The sequence below is a fragment of the Xiphophorus couchianus genome, chromosome 8 (assembly GCF_001444195.1).
Source record: "Xiphophorus couchianus chromosome 8, X_couchianus-1.0, whole genome shotgun sequence".
In the NCBI taxonomy this organism is placed as follows: domain Eukaryota; kingdom Metazoa; phylum Chordata; class Actinopteri; order Cyprinodontiformes; family Poeciliidae; genus Xiphophorus; species Xiphophorus couchianus.
This window is the reverse complement of record NC_040235.1, coordinates 6,300,863-6,322,229: the sequence shown is the minus strand read 5'-3', so window position 1 is coordinate 6,322,229 and position 21,367 is coordinate 6,300,863. Positions and strand designations below refer to the sequence as shown.

Here is a 21,367-nt window from a genome sequence, read left to right as displayed (position 1 = left end):
AAAGATTCCCCGGGGGCCTGAGCACCTTATAAAGGTTCCAGAAGAGACCAATGCAGATGGAAGAGGGGGAGCGATAGAACTACGCATTCTAGAAGTTTAATGATTGGATTTATATTTATAGAAAGATATTTTTAGAAATGAAATGGCTGCTTAAAATGAAGAGTGTTTGTTAATATTATGCTGAAGATTTGGTTGTTTTGTCAAGATTGTTTGTTTGTATGTATTTAGTTTGACCCTGTTTCTTGCTGGGGTTGTTAATTGGAGCAGCCAGGATCTATAAAAACCTGCATGTTGGCCACATTGCAGGTTGGTAGGTGTGGTTGCTGCTGAGACCCAGGGCCGTTGTAAGCAGGATTGTCTATGTGTTAAATGTTGGAGACTAAACTCCTGGTCGGTCTGCACTATTTCTCTGCCTCAAGACTCCTCTGTAAACCAGCCGCTAAGGGCCGTTCTAACAGGGCCGTGCATCAAGAGATTTGAAGTCCAAATCTCCTTCCTTCAGCAAAGAGCTTTGAAGATGAAACATGGCTGGATCTTTCAGCCTGACAAAGATCCTGATCAAACCACCAGGAGAGCAAAGGAGAGGCTTTGAAAGAACCAGTTTAAGGTCCTGCCTTCATCTCCAGTACTGCAGAGTTTTTCCTGAAACTGCAGATTAACATGAAATCCTCCAGAGGGCGCCACATCTGTGTCTCAAGACTGGAATTCAAACAGGAACCGTTGAAAAACAGGAAGAACAGGAAATAGTTCAGAGAGAAAAACTCATCAAAAAAACACTCAGGATCATTTCTGTCACCTGCTTTCCACCAAACTACCGACTCAGGACAGACTGAAGGCGACAAGAGAGAAAACTAAGGAACCAGACGCTGGAACACAGACTGCTGCTGGAGGAAAACCAAGGAAACCAAAGTGAAAGTAAGAGAATAAAGTTTCTGCAGGAGGGAAACTGACTTCCTGGTTTAACTTTCTGTCTGCTGTGTTTTCAGCTTCACTCAGAGACAAAATGGCTTCCAACTTAGAGGAGGATCTCTGCTGTTCGGTCTGTCAGGATCTCTTTAAGGATCCGGTTGTTCTGTCATGTAGCCACAGCTTCTGTAAGAAGTGTCTGAAGAACTGGTGGACAGAGAAACCATCAAGAGAGTGTCCAGTTTGTAAGAGGATATCGTTCACCAGTGATCCTCCCTGTAATCTGGTTCTGAAGAATCTGTGTGAGTCTTTCTTACAGCAGAGAGAGCAGAGAGCTTCAGAGGATCTCTGCTCTCTGCACTCTGAGAAACTCAAACTCTTCTGTCTGGACCATCAGCAGCCAGTGTGTCTCGTCTGCAGAGATTCAGAAAAACACACCAATCACAGATTCAGACCCATCGATGAAGCTGCTCAGCAACACAAGAAGAACCTTCAGGAAACTCTGGAGCCTTTAAAGAAGAAGCTGGAGCTCAGGAAGAAAGTTCAGGAGGAGTTTGATCAGACAGCAGAACACCTGAAGGTCCAGGCCCGACACACAGAGAGGCAGATTATGGAGCAGTTTAAGCAGCTTCATCAGTTTCTAGCAGAGGAAGAGGAGGCCAGGCTGGCTGCACTGAGGGAGGAAGAGGAGCAGAAGAGAGGGATGATGAAGGAGAAGATGGAGGCTCTGAGCAGAGAGATAGCAGCTCTTTCAGACACAGTCAGAGCCACAGAGGAGGAGCTGAGAGCTGAAGACGTCTCATTCCTGCACAACTACAAGGCTGCAGTGGAAAGAGTCCAGCGCTGCCCCCTGCTGGAGGATCCACAGCTGCCCTCAGGAGCTCTGATAGACCAGGCCAAACATCTGGGCAACCTGGCCTTCAACATCTGGAGCAACATGGAGAACATGGTGACCTACACTCCTCTGGTTCTGGACCCAAACACGGCTGGTCCAGGACTTCATCTGTCTGAAGATCTGACCAGTTTGACTGAAAGAGAGAAACAGCAGCTTCCTGATAATCCAGAGAGATTTGATTATAGCTGGTCTGTTCTGAGTTCTGATGGTTTTAACTCAGGGAACCACAGCTGGGATGTTGATGTTGGAAACAGTGAAGGCTGGATACTTGGTGTGTTAGAAGAGTCTGTTCAGAGGAAGAGAGGCATAAAGTCTGGATGGTTCTACATAGAGTTCTATGAAGATGAATACTCAGCATTTTCTCCACCAGCTCCTTCCACTCGTCTCTCAGTCCACAAGAAACTCCAGAGGATCAGAGTGAATCTGGACTGGGACAGAGGAAAGCTGTCCTTCTCTGATCTGTATACTAACACACACATACACACCTTCACACACACCTTCACTGACAAGATGTTTCCATATTTCTACACGTATGAAAGAGTAAAGATTCTACCAATGAAGATCTCAGTGATCAAACAGCAGCTCTGATGATCTCAGCATGAAGAACAAAAAGTCCAAATGAAACATTATTGATCAGATGATTGATTGGTTTTATGATTGATAGTTTGGTGAATTTCTTAATATTATTTTTAAAATCTGTTTTTAATCAGGAAACTGGAGATGATCTGATCATCTGGGGACTTTTTCATTTCTTTCTGTTTTTTCCACTGTAATGTTTTGAACGTTGTTTATTTTTTAACAACATTTATGAATGTTAAAACTTAAAACAGGTTTTTGTTGCTTTGGGCAATCCTCTTCTTAGGTTTTCTCCCAGAGCACACTGTAAAAAAACGGCAGTGAAGTTCACATAAAAACTCAACAGAAAAATACTGTAAAAATGCTGTCAAACAAAATGTTTTTTTATTATTTTACAGCAACAATATGTGAGTGTAATCAACTTTATTTATTAAAATTACAAAAATAATGAAAATATTGCAACAGTCAATAGAAAAATCTGTCAATATGACATTCAAATACTGAATAAACTGGTTTTTGCTTTTTGTCTGTTTTTCAAAACACAAAACATAAAGGTCACTTTAAAACTTTATGTTGTATTTGTTATATATAAATTAACCTTAATCTCTATAATTCAGCTGTGATGTTGGTGACTGTAAAATAATGTACATATTTTTCTAGTAGAGTTAATTAGTTAACATCTGTCATTTTCACAGCTACAACAGTTTTCCTGTAAAGACATTTTATTGTTTTACATTTTTTACAGTGCAGCAGAGGCTTCCAGAGTTCTTCTCCTCGGCTAAATTACTTCCTCATCCTGTCTCCATGTTTTTAATGCCGTTTCCATCTCTGCGCGTGTTAATCAGGTTTCTCCTCGGTCTTCTCTCGGCTCGTTTCCTCTGGTTCTCTAACAGGAAGAACATTTTCCTCGTCACGTCGGTTTGTGTTGCTGAGCTCCGGATCTGAAAGTTAAGAACTTCTTCTTCCATCTCCATGCCTTGTTGTTGCTCTGGCAAGTGTTTGGATGATAAAATCAATACTAAACTGAAGTGTTGCCATGGAAACCAGGAAGCTGGCGGAGGAGAGCGCAGCAGTGGCGCCGCCGATCTTTCTCTGGAGGACCAAGGATGATTGTTGGCACTGATTTAAGGTGGGAAGAAGAAAAATGGCCAAAAAAACAACATTTATGTGGAAAAAATCTAATCTTCTGTAGTTCTTTAAAATAAATAAACTTTTTTTTAATCATTGTTATATTTGTATTATTTGAAGGATCTCATTTTATTTTTAACCAAAAATGTTTTTGCACAATTTCTGTAACATGAGTGTCTTATGACTCAGGATATGCAGATATTTTGTTGCGTGTTCAAAATATAACATATGTTATTGTCAGGATCTGTTTTCTCTGTTTTTATTTTGAGTTTCTGAGTCTCTGTGTTGTCCTGTCTCCCCTTGGTTGTTCCCAGGTGTGTCTTGTTTCCTTGGTTACCCTCTGTAGCAGCTCCCCAGCAGTTGAATTAAGCTGCCAGTCTCGACGGGTGAATTTAGCGTTTTTATTTTTCTTCGGGTGATTCGTCACCACAGTCACTGTGAAAACTAAAACATATCCAAATATTGGAATACAAACATAAACTTACAATACAAACAAAACAAAACGTACCTCGCTGCTTTCACTGGGGAACACTAAGTGTTGATTTCTTCATGCTACTAAGCTTGACAGTTCAAGTCATTGATTGACACAACGATTCTACCAGCTTTTAAAGCCCTCATTAGTTACGGCAGCCCAAGAGGTACAACAAAAAAACCCCCAAAACATTACAAAGTGCAAATACCATTAAACAAAACAAAACAAACAAAAATGCTAATCAAAACAGACAAACATCCATAAACAATCTGCGTCAAACTTAATTTAAAAAATTCTTAATTTACTTTAAATAGTCTATCCGTTACACTCCCACCAATAATGCATGAACTATTACCAAAAAATCATGCAGTATTTCAAAATGTCCCTTAAAAGCATGCAGATTGTTTAAAACATGCTTGTCTGTGAACATTCAGTTTACAAGTCACTTTCTAATAACACCACCAATGTTTGCACTGGTCTTTGTATCACTGAACTCTTAGAGATAAAATCCCTTCCTGATCTTTGTTCTCAACTTCACTTTTCGAACTAAGCCGTCACTATCAACCATTGTTTCCACAACACGACCCAACTGCCACCCATTTCTTGGGAGAAAATCTTCTTTAACAATTCATCCAAATCCTTGGGGATGATAACATCTTTGTATCATTAACCCTTTCACATCCTGAAGGCTAAACTTCCACTTCTCCCACCGTACAAGTAAGTCTTCAGGCAGAGGGTCATCCCATCCAATACTTCTGCGGCACAGATCTTGTAAAATACATTTCCCATTGATAATGAATGGTGAAATAAATCCCAGCGGATCATATAGAGATGCTATTACTGACAAAATACCACGGCGTGTATCTGGTTTGTCCCTCAGATCAATGTGAAAGCCCAAACAGTCACTTTTGACATGCCATCGCATACCTAGAGTATGTTCAGTAAGTGTTAAATCAGGCTTGAGATCAGCAGAAACCACACTTGTGGCTCTCTCAGATGGATTCACACAGTCTAGAACTTCAGACCTATTGGAATTAAATTTGTGGAGTCTCAAACCACCTTCTTTGCACAGTTTCTGCGCTTCAGTTATTAGTGTGGTGGCATCATTAGTTGTAGGGACACTTATTAATCCATCATCAACATAAAAATTATTCTCCACAAATGCTGCTGCAGATGGAAACTTTGATCTCTGCTGATGTGCCAAATATTTTAGACCAGAATTAGCACAGCCTGGAGAGGAGGCAGCACCAAAAAGGTGGACTTTCATCTGAAATTCTTTAGGCTCGCTCTCCAAATCTTCTTGCTCCTACCATAGAAACCTGAGGTAACAACGATGCTTTGATGAAACACAAAACTGGTGGAACATCCTTTAAATGTCACAAATAATAGCAACAGCTTCTTTTCTGAAACGCAGAAGGATTCCAATTAAAGAGTTAATCAAATCTGGACCAGTCAACAAAGTGTCATTCAAAGAGGTACCACGAAATTTAGCTGAGCAGTCAAACACTACTCTTAACTTATCTGGTTTCTTTGACTGATACACCTCATGATGAGGTAAGTACCACACACAACCATCATTGATGTTTGTCTCAGGAACTAGTTCAGCATCACCACAGCTAATGATTGACTCCATAAATGTTTTATAATGATTGTTGAACTGATCATTTCTTTTTAACCTTCTCTTTAGATGTTGTAAATGAACAATAGCCAGCCTCTTATTATTTGGCAACACAGGACGGCAGGGTGTTTTAAATGGAAGGGGCATCTCCAAATGTCCATCATCTTTCTGTGTAATATTTTCACTCAGAAGTTGTATAAACTGAATGTCATCTTGGGAAACACATTTTCCTTCTGGACCCTTTTCATTGAAATCCAACTCCAAAACTCTTAAAACATCAGAAGCCAATGGAGCGGGCATTTCTTTCACCATCACTCTATGTACAAATCTTTGGTTACCTTGCCGATCTACATGTGGATTGGCTGCCCCGATAATACTCCAACCAAGAGCAGTCCTCTGAGCAAAAGGTTCATTTTCCCCACCAACAACAACTTCCAAGGGAGCCAAAGCAGAAGGACAGTCACAACCAATGAGTAAACCTACTTCACAGTCTTGTAAAGCAGGCATTTTGCCAGCCAGATGTTTAAGGTGAGGCCACTGTAATGCTGTACTTCTACTTGGTATGCAAGATGTATCAACAGGAATGAAGTCACGCGTGTATGCTTGCGGCAACCGTATATAATCATCAGAGAAAAAACTCCGAACTTGCAAGTCAAACACATTTTGACTAGAAACAGGTGTATCAACAGAAACCATGGTACTAAGTTTTAGCTGTACTGGTTTGGTTTTAACCGTCAAGTTTTTCACAAGATCTCCTAAAACAAAGGAGGAGTCACTCTGAGTATCAAGGAGTGCATAAGTAAGTATTTCTTTCCCAGGATCCTTCACAGAGGACAGAAAAACTGGAATAATACTTGATGTGGCAGAAATGTTTCGGGTGAGTGCATGAGATAAAACACTGTGAGAAACCTGAGGTGTTTCTTCTGGAGAGATTGAACACTGCTGACCAACATCCTGACATCTCACTCTGTCCTTGTGTAAACAAGTAGGATGATGTCGTCTACACTCTCCACAAACATGCCGCGTTTTACAATCTTTCAATAAAGGAAGCTGGTGGAGGAGAGCGCAGCAGTGGCGCCGCCGATCTTTCTCTGGAGGACCAAGGATGATTGTTGGCACTGATTTCAGTTGGGAAGAAGAAAAATGGCCAAAAGATTTAATCTTCTGTAGTTCTTTAAAATAAATAAACTTTTTTTTATCATTGTTGTTAAATTTGTATTATTTGAAGGATCTCATTTTATTTTTAACCAAAAATGTTTTTGCACAATTTCTGTAAGTTGAGTGTCTTATGACTCAGGATATGCAGATATTTTGTTGTGTGTGCAAAATATAACATATGTTATATGTTGACTATAAAATGTTTTATCCAGTCATTTACATGTCAGATGTCAAATTACTGTAACTGACTGAAATATGTTTTTTGTTGACCTTTCAAAAATGTCAGAACATAACTATTATTTGTAGCACATGTTGTGAAAGTACATTTATTTCACCATTTGCAAACGTAAACACAATATAGAGAATAATTAGTTCATGAGTTATTAGGCATGAATAAGCAAATTATTTTGGGAATAATTGGTCATTACGAGTAAAACTTTAGGAAATCTATTCATTTATAGCTTATTAAGTATGACTCATCCTTAATTAATGAGATTTTCAAGGTTAATTAACTATTTATTAATCTTAAATAAGGCTAAATGAGGTGTAGTTATTATAAAGTGCTACCAAATCTTCTGCTGCCTCTGTTATGTTTTGGAGAAACTTAAAGGGTTAAATGCTTTAAAAACACACACAGTGTAAGACCAGAAAAAAACCTTCATTATGTTGGGATTTTAAACCATTACAAAATCAGGATGAAACCAGATTAAAACTCTAACCAGACTGGGACAAAATGAACATAATAATCTGATAAAATCAGATTCAGTATCAAATAAGATCAAATCCAGGCTAAATTAGCTAAATTTAGGTCATTTCAGCTAAAATTAGCATCAACCTGGTATTAAAACACCATAAATTCTGGATTTAAAAAAATAAATAAAAAAAGCTTCTGACTACAATGTCTTTAGTCAGAGGCTTCTTCATATTCGCTGTAACACAGACTGCTGCAGGAGCTCTTTCCTGCCAACAGCCATTTGAATTAATATGAGTTACAACATTTAATTTGCCTTTCGGATCAATAAAGTATTTCTGAATTTAATTTAATCACATGGCAGCATTGCAATGCATTGTGGGTATCACTATGTGGTGAAAACTGGCAGCTGAAGCTCAAAGTGTGGATTAGAATAAGAGAGAAAGAAGATTTAAGGGATTTTGGATCTGGTCTGAACTGGTCAGAGTGATTCAGGAACTGGTCTTCTACTGGGAGGTTAACAGAGAATGCTCCAAAAAATAAAACCACTCAGTAATTTATCTCACAAACAGCTTCATACTGGAGGTTAAAGAGCAGTTGTTTTAAGGCCAGAGCTTTTAAAAGTTGGGCCACCAGAGGGCGCCACAGGGCTTCAGAAAGTTGGAGGGAAGCTGAGAAAAAAATGCAAAAATAAATAAATATTGATCAAAATCTAATCCTTATTATAAAATAGAAGTTAAAATGACTTATTAAAATGTTGCACTGCACAAACACAAAACATTACCAAATAATTTCTTCTAATATAGCGCAAATATCTTAGTACACTTGGAATAAAACAAAACTAACTTACAAATATCTTTTCAGTAAGAAATAGGAGCTTGTTAGTTAAAGATTTAGATGGAGACAATAAATTAAACCCGTTAGTGGTGAAAGTTTATCAGGGATCTGATGTGTTTTAGAGACATAAATATTAATGTTCTCATTAAAATCAGATTTCCTTATATGATTTTAAAAATCTTTTGTTTCTTTGTCATCAGGAAAGATCGTTTTCTTTTGTTATAGCTGCTTCCAGCCAAAGCGCAATAAACAACAACCGGATTTAAGTGAATTATCAATATTTATTGCTGCATACATGAAAATGATTCCCCGCTAGCTTTATCCGTTCGTTGTCAGCCCGACATGGGGATCACACCAAACAGGATGCAAGTATTCAGGGAAGTGCCCCAAAACAAACAAAAAACAAAACAAACTAAATAAATGAAAGGTTGTTAGCCCGCCCTCACAAGTACTACAAGAAGAAAAACAATCCTAACTGGGCGGACTAACAAAAACGGAAAATAAACGCTAAAACACAGCAGGAGGCAGTGCAAAAACTGTAAAACACAAAAATTACTAAATACTTATTAAATCATTTTAATCAAATCAACCTAAAACACATTAAAACACTGCCTACCTGCATCGCATAAATCAACACTCTCAGATCAAACCTTGGTGTAGCCGATCTGGTGCAACCCTAGCAAATAAAAACAATATATAAACACACAATTCATTCAGATTAAAAAAGACCAATGTATAAAACCTACCTGCGGCGTCCAACAACCACGCCCAGGTAACGCTACCAGCTGAACACCATCAACACTGCAGTCCTGTATAAAAACACCATATCAGCACAACTTACTTAAAATAATCACTTTATACCAGTTTCCCCCAACCTACCACAGCCAGCAAACAGCGTGGGCCCAACACACAGCTGGTCTCACACACAGGAAACTGATACTTGGCCTCCATCCTTCCAGCTTCCCTTTTATGGAGGCTCAGGCTCAGGTAGAGAGAGCGACACCTAGTGGTGCCACCTGTTACTTTCTCATCCAGGATTTAAATGTTCCTTGGTTCCTATATTTGTATTATGGAAATTTAAAACCTCAGAAGAAGTAGCTTGTAAACAAAAAACAATTTGCCCTTGAGAATCAATCAATCCATCCATCCATCTTTTCCAGGGTTTATGTTTAAAAACTGCCATAAATTCATAAAAACATAGACAAATGCCAAATGTTTGGTTTCTTTTCTCTCCATTTAACAGTAAAATCAAACCTCACAATAATTCAGTAGGATAATAACTGCTGTTAGCTGGTAGGTTATAAACAGCAGGGCTGGATTTAAACTGTAAAAAAATGTTTTTTTAAGATCATCCAGTTTGAAGCAGAAACCACATTCCCTCTAAACACAAATAAGACAAATTGTGTAAATAAGACATTAAAGAAGCCAGAAAATGTGAGATAATTAACAACTTATTGTTTGTGATTTCTCATTAGAAAAGTAATTATTAAAGATGGAACCAATTAGAGGCTCCAGAATAATGAGGTATAAATACCAGCTACAGTTTGTACCAACCTTGTGAAGATTTACAGAAAACGTTTGACCTCTGACCTCTGTCATTCCCAACAAAACATATATAACAAAGTATTGAGATTCAGTTTTTTTATTGACCAAATATTTATTTTTCACCATAATTTGCAAATAAATTCCTCTGTCATCTTCATAAGTGGGAGAACTTGTACAATTGGTGGCTGACTAAATACTTTTTTCCCCACTGTATGTTAATTTCAATGTTTCACACGGGGAACCAAAAATGTTCAGAAGAACAGGACAATGCTTCAGATACAGTGGAAATCTGGATTCAAACTTCAAAATGATGACTTTGTTACACAGCGTTGCAGCAAAACAGTGATATGCAGAAAGGTGAATGATTAGAGGTAAGCAGGGATGAAAGCTGAGGCCCAATAAGACAGAAGTCGGATCAACTTGTGACACCTGGTGGAAAATGAGGCTGTGGGAGCAGAAAGTGATCAATCAGGTGTGGAGTCTGTGGCCGCCATGATGACTCCCACCTTGGACAGAAAGCGATAAATAAATTCAGCTGATCTCTTTATCACTTAGCGCTCGGCTTTGAGTGTCGGATAACCTGAGACCTCCTGCATCGCTGCATTTAGCAACATTATCAAACGGCTGGAACGGTAAAACGAGCCCAGAGAGGGTTCAGAACCATAACTTAGAAATGTATAAAAACCTAAAATAATCAGATTCAACATGTTTCTGAAGTGTTTGTACTGGTAATCAATCAGTTTACAATAAAATATCACATCAACAGAAATTTGTTTTTGTCAAAAAGTACGTTTTTATCAGAGTTGACAAAAATCACATGTGGGGTCCCTCAGTGCTCCATCTTGGGGCTCCTCTTATTTAAAACATACGTGATCCTGTTAGCTCAGGTTAGCTAAATCAGATTAGCTAGAGTAGCTATGCAGATGATACTCAGCTCTACATCATCATGACCTTCAGTGACTCTGAACCATCCAAGAACAAATCAATGCATGGAGGTGCAATAAAACCTGTTTCTAAGTATTTGAAACAACATGAAAGTGTTGTTGATAATCCTCCATCAACAATGGAGGATTATCAATACTGGGTTTCTATTATACTTTCAAGGCTTTAATTTTAATTTTCTAAATTTCTTAACATTACTTTGGTTTACATTTACAGTATTTTCTGCAATTACAGCATCTCAGTTTTTAGCCATAATATAAAAATGTCAGAAAATTAATCAAATTTGCATCAAAACATTTCTTATTCTGAACCAGATTCTTTACTAGAAGGAAAAGTTCCCTTCACATCAAACATCATCTTCATCTCAGGACTAAAGTGTTTTGTCAAAACCACAGATTTACAGGAAATCCACCAGAGGGCGCCACATCTTTGCCTCAAGACCAGAATTCAAACAGGAACCTTTGAAAAAAACAAACAGGAAATAGTCCAGAGAGAAAAAAACTCATAAAGAAAACACCCAGGATTATCTGTGTCACCTGCCTTCCACTAAGCTACCGACTCAGGCGACCAGGGAGAAAACTGAGGAACCAGATACTGGAACACAGACTGCTGCTGGAGGAAAAACAAAGAAATCAAAGTGAAAGTAAGAGAATAAAATTTCTGCAGGAGGGAAACTGACTTCCTGGTTTAACTTTCTGTCTGTTGTGTTTTCAGCTTCACTCGGAGACAAAATGGCTTCCAGGTTAGAGGAGGATCTCTGCTGTTCGGTCTGTCAGGACGTCTTTAAGGATCCGGTTCTTCTGTCATGTAGCCACAGCTTCTGTAAGGAGTGTCTGAAGAACTGGTGGACAGAGAAACCAGTAAAAGAGTGTCCAGTTTGTAAGAGGAGATCTTCTAAAGATAATCCACCTTTAGATCTAGCTCTGAAGAATCTGTGTGAGTCTTTCTTACAGCAGAGAGAGCAGAGAGCTTCAGAGGATCTCTGCTCTCTGCACTCTGACAAACTCAAACTCTTCTGTCTGGACCATCAGCAGCCAGTGTGTCTCGTCTGCAGAGATTCAGAAAAACACACCAACCACAGATTCAGACCCATCGATGAAGCTGCTCAGCAACACAAGAAGAAACTTCAGGAAACTCTGGAGCCTTTAAAGAAGAAGCTGGAGCTCAGGAAGAAAGTTCAGGAGGAGTTTGATCAGACAGCAGAACACCTGAAGGTCCAGGCCCGACACACAGAGAGGCAGATTATGGAGCAGTTTAAGCAGCTTCATCAGTTTCTAGCAGAGGAAGAGGAGGCCAGGCTGGCTGCACTGAGGGAGGAAGAGGAGCAGAAGAGAGGGATGATGAAGGAGAAGATGGAGGCTCTGAGCAGAGAGATAGCAGCTCTTTCAGACACAGTCAGAGCCACAGAGGAGGAGCTGAGAGCTGAAGACGTCTCATTCCTGCACAACTACAAGGCTGCAGTGGAAAGAGTCCAGCGCTGCCCCCTGCTGGAGGATCCACAGCTGCCCTCAGGAGCTCTGATAGACCAGGCCAAACATCTGGGCAACCTGGCCTTCAACATCTGGAGCAACATGGAGAACATGGTGACCTACACTCCTCTGGTTCTGGACCCAAACATGGCTGGTCCAACCCTCCATCTGTCTGATGATCTGACCAGTTTGACTGTATTAGAGAAACAGCAGCTTCCTGATAATCCAGAGAGATTTGGTGATAATTACTGGTATTCTGTTCTGAGTTCTGAGGGTTTTAACTCAGGGAACCACAGCTGGGATGTTGATGTTGGAGACAGTAAATACTGGAGACTTGGTGTGTTAGAAGAGTCTGTTCAGAGGAAAGGACTCATAAAGTCTGGATTGTTTTATATATGGTTCTTTGTAGGTCAATACTCAGCATGTTCTCCACCAGCTCCTTCCACTCATCTTTCAGTCCAGAAGAATCTCCAGAGGATCAGAGTGAATCTGGACTGGGACAGAGGAAAACTGTCCTTCTCTGATCTGGATACTAACACACACATACACACCTTCACACACACCTTCACTGACAAGATGTTTCCATATTTCTACACTAATAAAACAGTAAAGATTCTACCGATGAAGATCTCAGTGATCAAACAGCAGCTCTGATGATCTCAGCATGAAGAACAAAAAGTCCAAATGAAACATTATTGATCAGATGATTGATTGGTTTTATGATTGATAGTTTGGTGAATTTCTTAATATCATTTTTAAAATCTGTTTTTAATCAGGAAACTGGAGATGATCTGATCATCTGGGGACTTTTTCATTTCTTTCTGTTTTTTCCACTGTAATGTTTTAAATGTTGTTTATTATTTACAACAACTTGATGTAAATAAATTATTATTTTGGTTATTGAAAACTTGCTCTTTCCATTTTACTTGTGAAGGATTAGAAAATGAAAACTATCACAACATGTATCCACATAGCAATATATTTCCTTCTGGTTGAATAATTATTGTTTTCATAAATGTTGTAGATTATTAGCCGTTTAAAACCTGAAGATTTTTTTTTCTTGTTAATTTTGGAAGAATTTCATGTAAACAAATATATCAGCTGGTTTATGGGAACAAATGTTTGTTGTTCATAAATGTCTCTTGTTAACCTGAAACAGCAAAAATAAAACCAATAAAAACAGATAAAATGATCAAGTTTCTTTTCATTGATGCTTCAGATTAAACATCATCAGTAAATGATGCATTAATGTTTCCTCTCACTCCTTCTGATGGAAGAAGACTTGATTTTATTGGTCAGAGTGGAGGAACGCCGCCCTCAGGCCTTTAAAGATGGAGAGATGTGAAGAAATCAAAACAAGGCGTCTAAATGGATCCTGTGGGGAATGAAGACCCAGTAGCTCCACAAAAACAAGAAGCAAAGGAAGGAGCTCAGCGATGAGCCGGATTAGGATCAACTTTGACTTTCTGGTTGTTATTTAGCTTCATTCCAGAGTAACTTTCATTTCATCTCCTGTGCAACTAGAAAAACATGATGAATGATTAAAGGAAGGTCAAAGTTCAGGTACAAACTCTGATGAACTTTGTCAACATGATTCTTGAAATATTATAGAGGAACAAATCCGCCGTCCACAGAAGCTCTGGTTATGAAACATAAACTCAGGTTGGCCTGAAATCCCTTCATTTATGTTTTATTAAATGGTGTCAGCAGGCAAAGGGCCATCAATTAGGTCACGAATGTATTTCAGTGAAATTAGAGCCAAAATGCAGCATGTTGATGATAAAAAGAAGGTTTTTAGTTCTTGTTGGTCGTTTTTATCGTTGACTTTTTGTTTTCTGCTCTGTGTGACTAGGAACCACAGAACAAAATGTAGACATGAATGTTAAAACTTAAAACAGGTTTTTGTTGCTTTGGGCAATCCTCTTCTTAGGTTTTCTCCCAGAGCACACTGTAAAAAACGGCAGTGAAGTTCATATAAAAACTCAACAGAAAAATACTCTAAACATGCTGTCAAACAAAAGAAACAGCTCAGGTTTCTCACAGTGTTTTATCACTTGCACTCACCCAAAATATTTCTGCCACATCAAGTATTATTCCAGTTTTTCTGTCCTCTGTGAAGGATCCTGGGAAAGAAATACTTACTTATGCACTCCTTGATACTCAGAGTGACTCCTCCTTTGTTTTAGGAGATCTTGTGAAAAACTTGACGGTTAAAACCAAACCAGTACAGCTAAAACTTAGTACCATGGTTTTTGTTGATACACCTGTTTCTAGTCAAAATGTGTTTGACTTGCAAGTTCGGAGTTTTTTCTCTGATGATTATATACGGTTGCCGCAAGCATACACGCGTGACTTCATTCCTGTTGATACATCTTGCATACCAAGTAGAAGTACAGCATTACAGTGGCCTCACCTTAAACATCTGGCTGGCAAAATGCCTGCTTTACAAGACTGTGAAGTAGGTTTACTCATTGGTTTTGACTGTCCTTCTGCTTTGGCTCCCTTGGAAGTTGTTGTTGGTGGGGAAAATGAACCTTTTGCTCAGAGGACTGCTCTTGGTTGGAGTATTATCGGGGCAGCCAATCCACATGTAGATCGGCAAGGTAACCAAAGATTTGTACATAGAGTGATGGTGAAAGAAATGCCCGCTCCATTGGCTTCTGATGTTTTAAGAGTTTTGGAGTTGGATTTCAATGAAAAGGGTCCAGAAGGAAAATGTGTTTCCCAAGATGACATTCAGTTTATACAACTTCTGAGTGAAAATATTACACAGAAAGATGATGGACATTTGGAGATGCCCCTTCCATTTAAAACACCCTGCCGTCCTGTGTTGCCAAATAATAAGAGGCTGGCTATTGTTTGTTTACAACATCTAAAGAGAAGGTTAAAAAGAAATGATCAGTTCAACAATCATTATAAAACATTTATGGAGTCAATCATTAGCTGTGGTGATGCTGAACTAGCTCCTGAGACAAACATCAATGATGGTTGTGTGTGGTACTTACCTCATCATGGGGTGTATCATTCAAAGAAACCAGATAAGTTAAGAGTAGTGTTTGACTGCTCAGCTAAATTTCGTGGTACCTCTTTGAATGACACTTTGTTGACTGGTCCAGATTTGATTAACTCTTTAATTGGAATCCTTCTGCGTTTCAGAAAAGAAGCTGTTGCTATTATTTGTGACATTGAAAGGATGTTCCACCAGTTTTATGTTTCATCAAAGCATCGTTGTTACCTCAGGTTTCTATGGTGGGAGCAAGGAGATTTGGAGAGCGAGCCTAAAGAATTTCAGATGAAAGTCCACCTTTTTGGTGCTGCCTCCTCTCCAGGCTGTGCTAATTTTGGTCTAAAATATTTGGCACATCAGCAGAGATCAAAGTTTCCATCTGCAGCAGCATTTGTGGAGAATAATTTTTATGTTGATGATGGATTAATAAGTGTCCCTACAACTAATGATGCCACCACACTAATAACTGAAGCGCAGAAACTGTGCAAAGAAGGTGGTTTGAGACTCCACAAATTTAATTCCAATAGGTCTGAAGTTCTAGACTGTGTGAATCCATCTGAGAGAGCCACAAGTGTGGTTTCTGCTGATCTCAAGCCTGATTTAACACTTACTGAACATACTCTAGGTATGCGATGGCATGTCAAAAGTGACTGTTTGGGCTTTTACATTGATCTGAGGGACAAACCTGATACACGCCGTGGTATTTTGTCAGTAATAGCATCTCTATATGATCTGCTGGGATTTATTTCACCATTCATTATGAATGGGAAATGTATTTTACAAGATCTGTGCCGCAGAAGTATTGGATGGGATGACCCTCTGCCTGAAGACTTACTTGTACGGTGGGAGAAGTGGAAGTTTAGCCTTCAGGATGTGAAAGGGTTAATGATACAAAGATGTTATCATCCCCAAGGATTTGGAAAAATTGTTAAAACAGAACTAAATCACTTCTCAGATGCTAGCAGCCTAGCATATGGTGCATGCTCTTACCTCAGATTTGAGAATGACAAAGGTGAAATTCATTGTGTTTTAATCATGGCTAAAGCCAGAGTTGCTCCTTTGAAAATTACAACCATTCCTCGTCTCGAGCTTACAGCTGCAGTGGTTGCTGCTAGGTTGAGCGTTCTGTTAAAATCAGAACTTGATATGAAGATAGACACTGAGTTTTTCTGGACAGATTCACAAGTAGTGTTGTCATATATTAATAATGAAGCACGACGGTTTCATGTATTTGTGGCAAATCGGGTCCAGATAATTAGAGCGAACACAAATCCAAATCAATGGAATCATGTTGACACCACTGAAAATCCAGCAGATCATGCATCAAGAGGGTTATGTGCCTCTGAGATTTTAACTACAAATTGGCTAACAGATCCTGAGTTTTTGTGGGTGGAAGAGAGAATACCTCCAGAATATTTCCATTTGACAAAAATGGCATGTAATTCGGCACAATCTAAAGGTAAATGATGTTGTAATTGTTAAAGAAGATTTTCTCCCAAGAAATAGGTGGCAGTTGGGTCGTGTTGTGGAAACAATGGTTGATAGTGACGGCTTAGTTCGAAAAGTGAAGTTGAGAACAAAGATCAGGAAGGGATTTTATCTCTAAGAGTTCAGTGATACAAAGACCAGTGCAAACATTGGTGGTGTTATTAGAAAGTGACTTGTAAAATGAATGTTCACAGACAAGCATGTTTTAAACAATCTGCATGGTTTTAAGGGACATTTTGAAATACTGCATGATTTTTTGGTAATAGTTCATGCATTATTGGTGGGAGTGTAACGGATAGACTAAAGTAAATTAAGAATTTTCTAAATTAAGTATGACACAGATTGTTTATGGATGTTTGTCTGTTTTGATTAGTATTTTTGTTGTTTTGTTTTGTTTGATGGTATTTGCACTTTGTAATGTTTTGGGGTTTTGTTTTGTTGTTGTACCTCTTGGGCTGCCGTAATTAATGAGGGCTTTAAAAGCTGGTAGAATCGTTGTGTCAATCCATGACTTGAACTGTCAAGCTGAGTAGCATGAAGAAATCAACACTTAGTGTTCCCCAGTGAAAGCAGCGAGGTACGTTTTGTTTTGTTGTTTGTATTGTAAGTTTATGTTTGTATTTTAATATCTGTATATGTTTTAGTTTTTACGGTGACTGTGGTGACGAATCACCCGAAGAAAAATAAAAACGCTAAATTCACCCGTCGAGACTGGCTGGATAAATTCAACTGCTGGGGAGCTGCTACATATGTGCTAAATGATATTTACAATTCTAACAATTACGATGTCACCAGGTGACCTTTGACCCCGACCAATCACTGAATAAATGCTTAGAACAGATAAATGTGTGGATGTGCCAAAACGTTCTCCAGCAGAACAAAAACAAAACTGAAATTATCTTTGGACCTAAAGAGGAACGATCTAGGGTTATAGATCTAGAATTTTAGATCTAGAGTTATAGTTCCAGAGTCAACGAACAGCTTCAGTTATTACAACAAAAAAACAGCAATCAGCCTGAAACCTGGAAGTAGTGATGGACTCTGACCTGAAACTTAAGAGCCACATAAAGACAGTCACAAAGTCGGCCTTCTATCACCTGAAGAACATTTCCAGGGTTAGAGGACTAATGTGTCAGCCAGATCTAGAGAAACTCATCCATGTGTTTATCTTTAGTCGTGTTGATTATTGCAACAGCGTCTTCACAGGTCTGTCCAACAAATCAATCAGATCCAGAACGCTGCTGCTCGTGTTCTGACTAAAATCAGGAAATTAGAGCACATCACACCAGTTCTAAAGTCCTTCCACTGGCTCCATGTAGCTCAGAGAATAGAGTTCATGTAAAGTATTGTAGTGTTTTCCAAAACTGCAGCTTAACATGAAATCCTGGTGAGGGCACCACATCTTTGCCTCAAGACTGGAATTCAAATGGGAACCTTTGAAAAACAGGAAGAACAGGAAATATTTCAGAGAGAAAAAAACTCATAAGAAAACACTCAGGATCATCTGTGTCACCTGCTTTCCACCAAACTACCGACTCAGGACAGACTGAAGGCGACAAGAGAGAAAACTAAGGAACCAGACACTGGAACACAGACTGCTGCTGGAGGAAAACCAAGGAAATCAAAGTGAAAGTAAGATAATAAAGTTTCTGCAGGAGAGAAACTGACTTCCTGGTTTAACTTTCTGTCTGCTGTGTTTTCAGCTTCACTCAGAGACAAAATGGCTTCCAGGTTAGAGGAGGATCTCTGCTGTCCGGTCTGTCAGGACGTCTTTAAGGATCCGGTTCTTCTGTCATGTAGCCACAGCTTCTGTAAGGAGTGTCTGAAGAACTGGTGGACAGAGAAACCATCAAGAGAGTGTCCACTTTGTAAGAGGAGATCTTCTAAATTTGATCCTCCCTGTAATCTGGTTCTGAAGAATCTGTGTGAGTCTTTCTTACAGCAGAGAGAGCAGAGAGCTTCAGAGGATCTCTGCTCTCTGCTCTTCTGTCTGGACCATCAGCAGCCAGTGTGTCTCGTCTGCAGAGATTCAGAAAAACACACCAAGCACAGATTCAGACCCATCGATGAAGCTGTTCAGCAACACAAGAAGAACCTTCAGGAAACTCTGGAGCCTTTAAAGAAGAAGCTGGAGCTCAGGAAGAAAGTTCAGGAGGAGTTTGATCAGACAGCAGAACACCTGAAGGTCCAGGCCCGACACACAGAGAGGCAGATCATGGAGCAGTTTAAGCAGCTTCATCAGTTTCTAGCAGAGGAAGAGGAGGCCAGGCTGGCTGCACTGAGGGAGGAAGAGGAGCAGAAGAGAGGGATGATGAAGGAGAAGATGGAGGCTCTGAGCAGAGAGATAGCAGCTCTTTCAGACACAGTCAGAGCCACAGAGGAGGAGCTGAGAGCTGAAGACGTCTCATTCCTGCACAACTACAAGGCTGCAGTGGAAAGAGTCCAGCGCTGCCCCCTGCTGGAGGATCCACAGCTGCCCTCAGGAGCTCTGATAGACCAGGCCAAACATCTGGGCAACCTGGCCTTCAACATCTGGAGCAACATGGAGAACATGGTGACCTACACTCCTCTGGTTCTGGACCCAAATACAGCAGGTCCAGAACTCCATCTGTCTGAAGATCTGACCAGTTTGACTGGAGGAGAAGAACAGCAGCTTCCTGATAATCCAGAGAGATTTGATTATTGCTGGTCTGTTCTGAGTTCTGAGGGTTTTAACTCAGGGAACCACAGCTGGGATGTTGATGTTGGAGACAGTTCATTCTGGGATCTTGGTGTGTTAGAAGAGTCTGTTCAGAGGAATGGAAGGATAACGTCTGGATTGTTTTGCATAGAGTTCAATGGATGTAGCTACTCAGCATGTTCTCTACCAGCTCCTTCCACTCGTCTCTCCATCCAGAAGATTTTCCAGAGGATCAGAGTGAATCTGGACTGGGACAGAGGAAAACTGTCCTTCTCTGATCTGGATACTAACACACACATACACACCTTCACACACACCTTCACTGACAAGATGTTTCCATATTTCTACACAAATAAAACAGTAAAGATCCTAACAATGAAAAGCTCAGCGATCAAATATGAGCTCTGATGATCTCAGCATGAAGAACAAAAAGTACAAATTAAACATTATTGATCAGATGATTGGTTGGTTTTATGATGTCCTGTTTAGCTTGCTGCATTAGCAATTTTATTTCTATTATTTTAAAAGTCAATGTTTTCAATCAGGAAACTGGAGATGATATTCATCTTCCTGATTAAAACATTTGATTTGTAAAAACAAGGATTTATTATCCATGGATGTTTTCAACATCGCCATCTGCATCCAACACATAATGTTTCATTTTATTTTAAGCATTATTGTTTGTACAAATGAGCCTCTTCCAATCCAAACCTTACGTTTTGTTTTGTATTTTTTTTGTTCATTTTGGAAGAACTTCATGCAAACAAATATATCAGCTGCTTCATGGGAACAAATGACCATTCTTCATGAATGTCTGCTGTTAATCTGAAACAGCAAAAATAAAACCAATAAAAACAGATATTTACAAGTCATCTTATTATATCTGATTTCCCATTATAAAAGTAATTGTAAAATAAAGAAACCAATTAGAGGCTCCAGAATAATGAGGTTTTGGCAACAGCTTCAGTCACAAACAGGTTTTTACTCCAAAGCCAACATCTTATTTTAGTTAATCTTTTAGATGAAGACAGTAAAATAAACCCATTAGTGTTGAAAGTTTATCAGGGATCTGGTGGGTTTTAGAGACAGAAACATAATATTCTGATTAAAATCAGATTTCCTTCTATTATTTTAAATAACTTTGTATTCTCTGTCATCAGGAAAGATCATTTTCTTTCATCAAGGATTTAGATGTTTCATTTTTTCTTTAATTATGGGAGTGAAATTGTTTTAATCTGGTGCTTTGAGGTGGACTGAACCAGCAACTGCTCCAAAAGCATGAAGTGGACCACAGCGCAAGGCATGCTGGGTATATACAACCAAAACAAACAGGATAGTTAGCATTAGCGGGATATTTTTTTTTGTCAAAACAAAAACTGCTTCTATTTTCTGGAAGCCATTATTAAATTGATCAATGGAATCACTAAAATGAAACAATTTTCAATTTTTAGAACTAAAGAAAGAAAACTGGACACTGATGATTAGAAGCACTTTAAAATAGAAGATAAACTGGGAGTAAAATATTTACAAAATCACGGCTGCAGAACAGACCTATGTATTTTATCCTCCACTAGATGGAGCTAAAGGACCAAAATAAGACAGATTCAGGAAGAGCCAATCATCCTGTCACATCATCTCTTTCAATCAGGTCACAATTTACCAAAACTTTATTTTTATTAATGATTACAACATGAACACCTCTATCAAAAACATTTGATTACACTGAATATTAAAGTCCTGACCTGGAAAAGGATTTGGATCCAGAAAATAACTTTATCTATAATACTGTTAACAACTGTTGCTACTATTCTACTCAGCAACACAATTTGACTGTTAAAGCAAATAATACATTTTCCATTATACATTTCAACAGCAGAAGCTTATATGTGAATTTTAACAGCATCAAAGTTTGTTTAAGCCAGTTCATTCAGGATTTAAGTGTCATAACTATTTCT

At 38.9% G+C, this 21,367-nt stretch overlaps 3 protein-coding genes across 3 annotated transcripts in view; all 3 read left to right on the top strand.

Moving 5' to 3' along the window:
- The window catches only part of LOC114149750 (protein NLRC5-like), a 1,536,511-nt gene that overhangs the window by 692,550 nt on the left and 822,594 nt on the right, over window positions 1-21,367 (top strand). The window lies entirely within an intron of this gene.
- Window positions 989-19,835, top strand: LOC114149886 (uncharacterized). Its single transcript, XM_028025987.1, has 4 exons — window positions 989-2,379; window positions 11,242-11,411; window positions 11,483-12,889; window positions 18,436-19,835. Exons 1-4 carry the CDS (start codon window positions 1,004-1,006, stop codon window positions 19,818-19,820), a joined length of 4,338 nt encoding a protein of 1,445 aa, XP_027881788.1. The 5' UTR covers window positions 989-1,003; the 3' UTR covers window positions 19,821-19,835.
- Window positions 15,276-17,433, top strand: LOC114149792 (uncharacterized). The gene is made up of 2 exons (XM_028025903.1): window positions 15,276-17,309; window positions 17,377-17,433. The coding sequence occupies exon 1, from the start codon at window positions 15,431-15,433 to the stop codon at window positions 16,709-16,711; it is 1,281 nt and encodes a 426-aa protein (XP_027881704.1). The 5' UTR covers window positions 15,276-15,430; the 3' UTR covers window positions 16,712-17,309; window positions 17,377-17,433.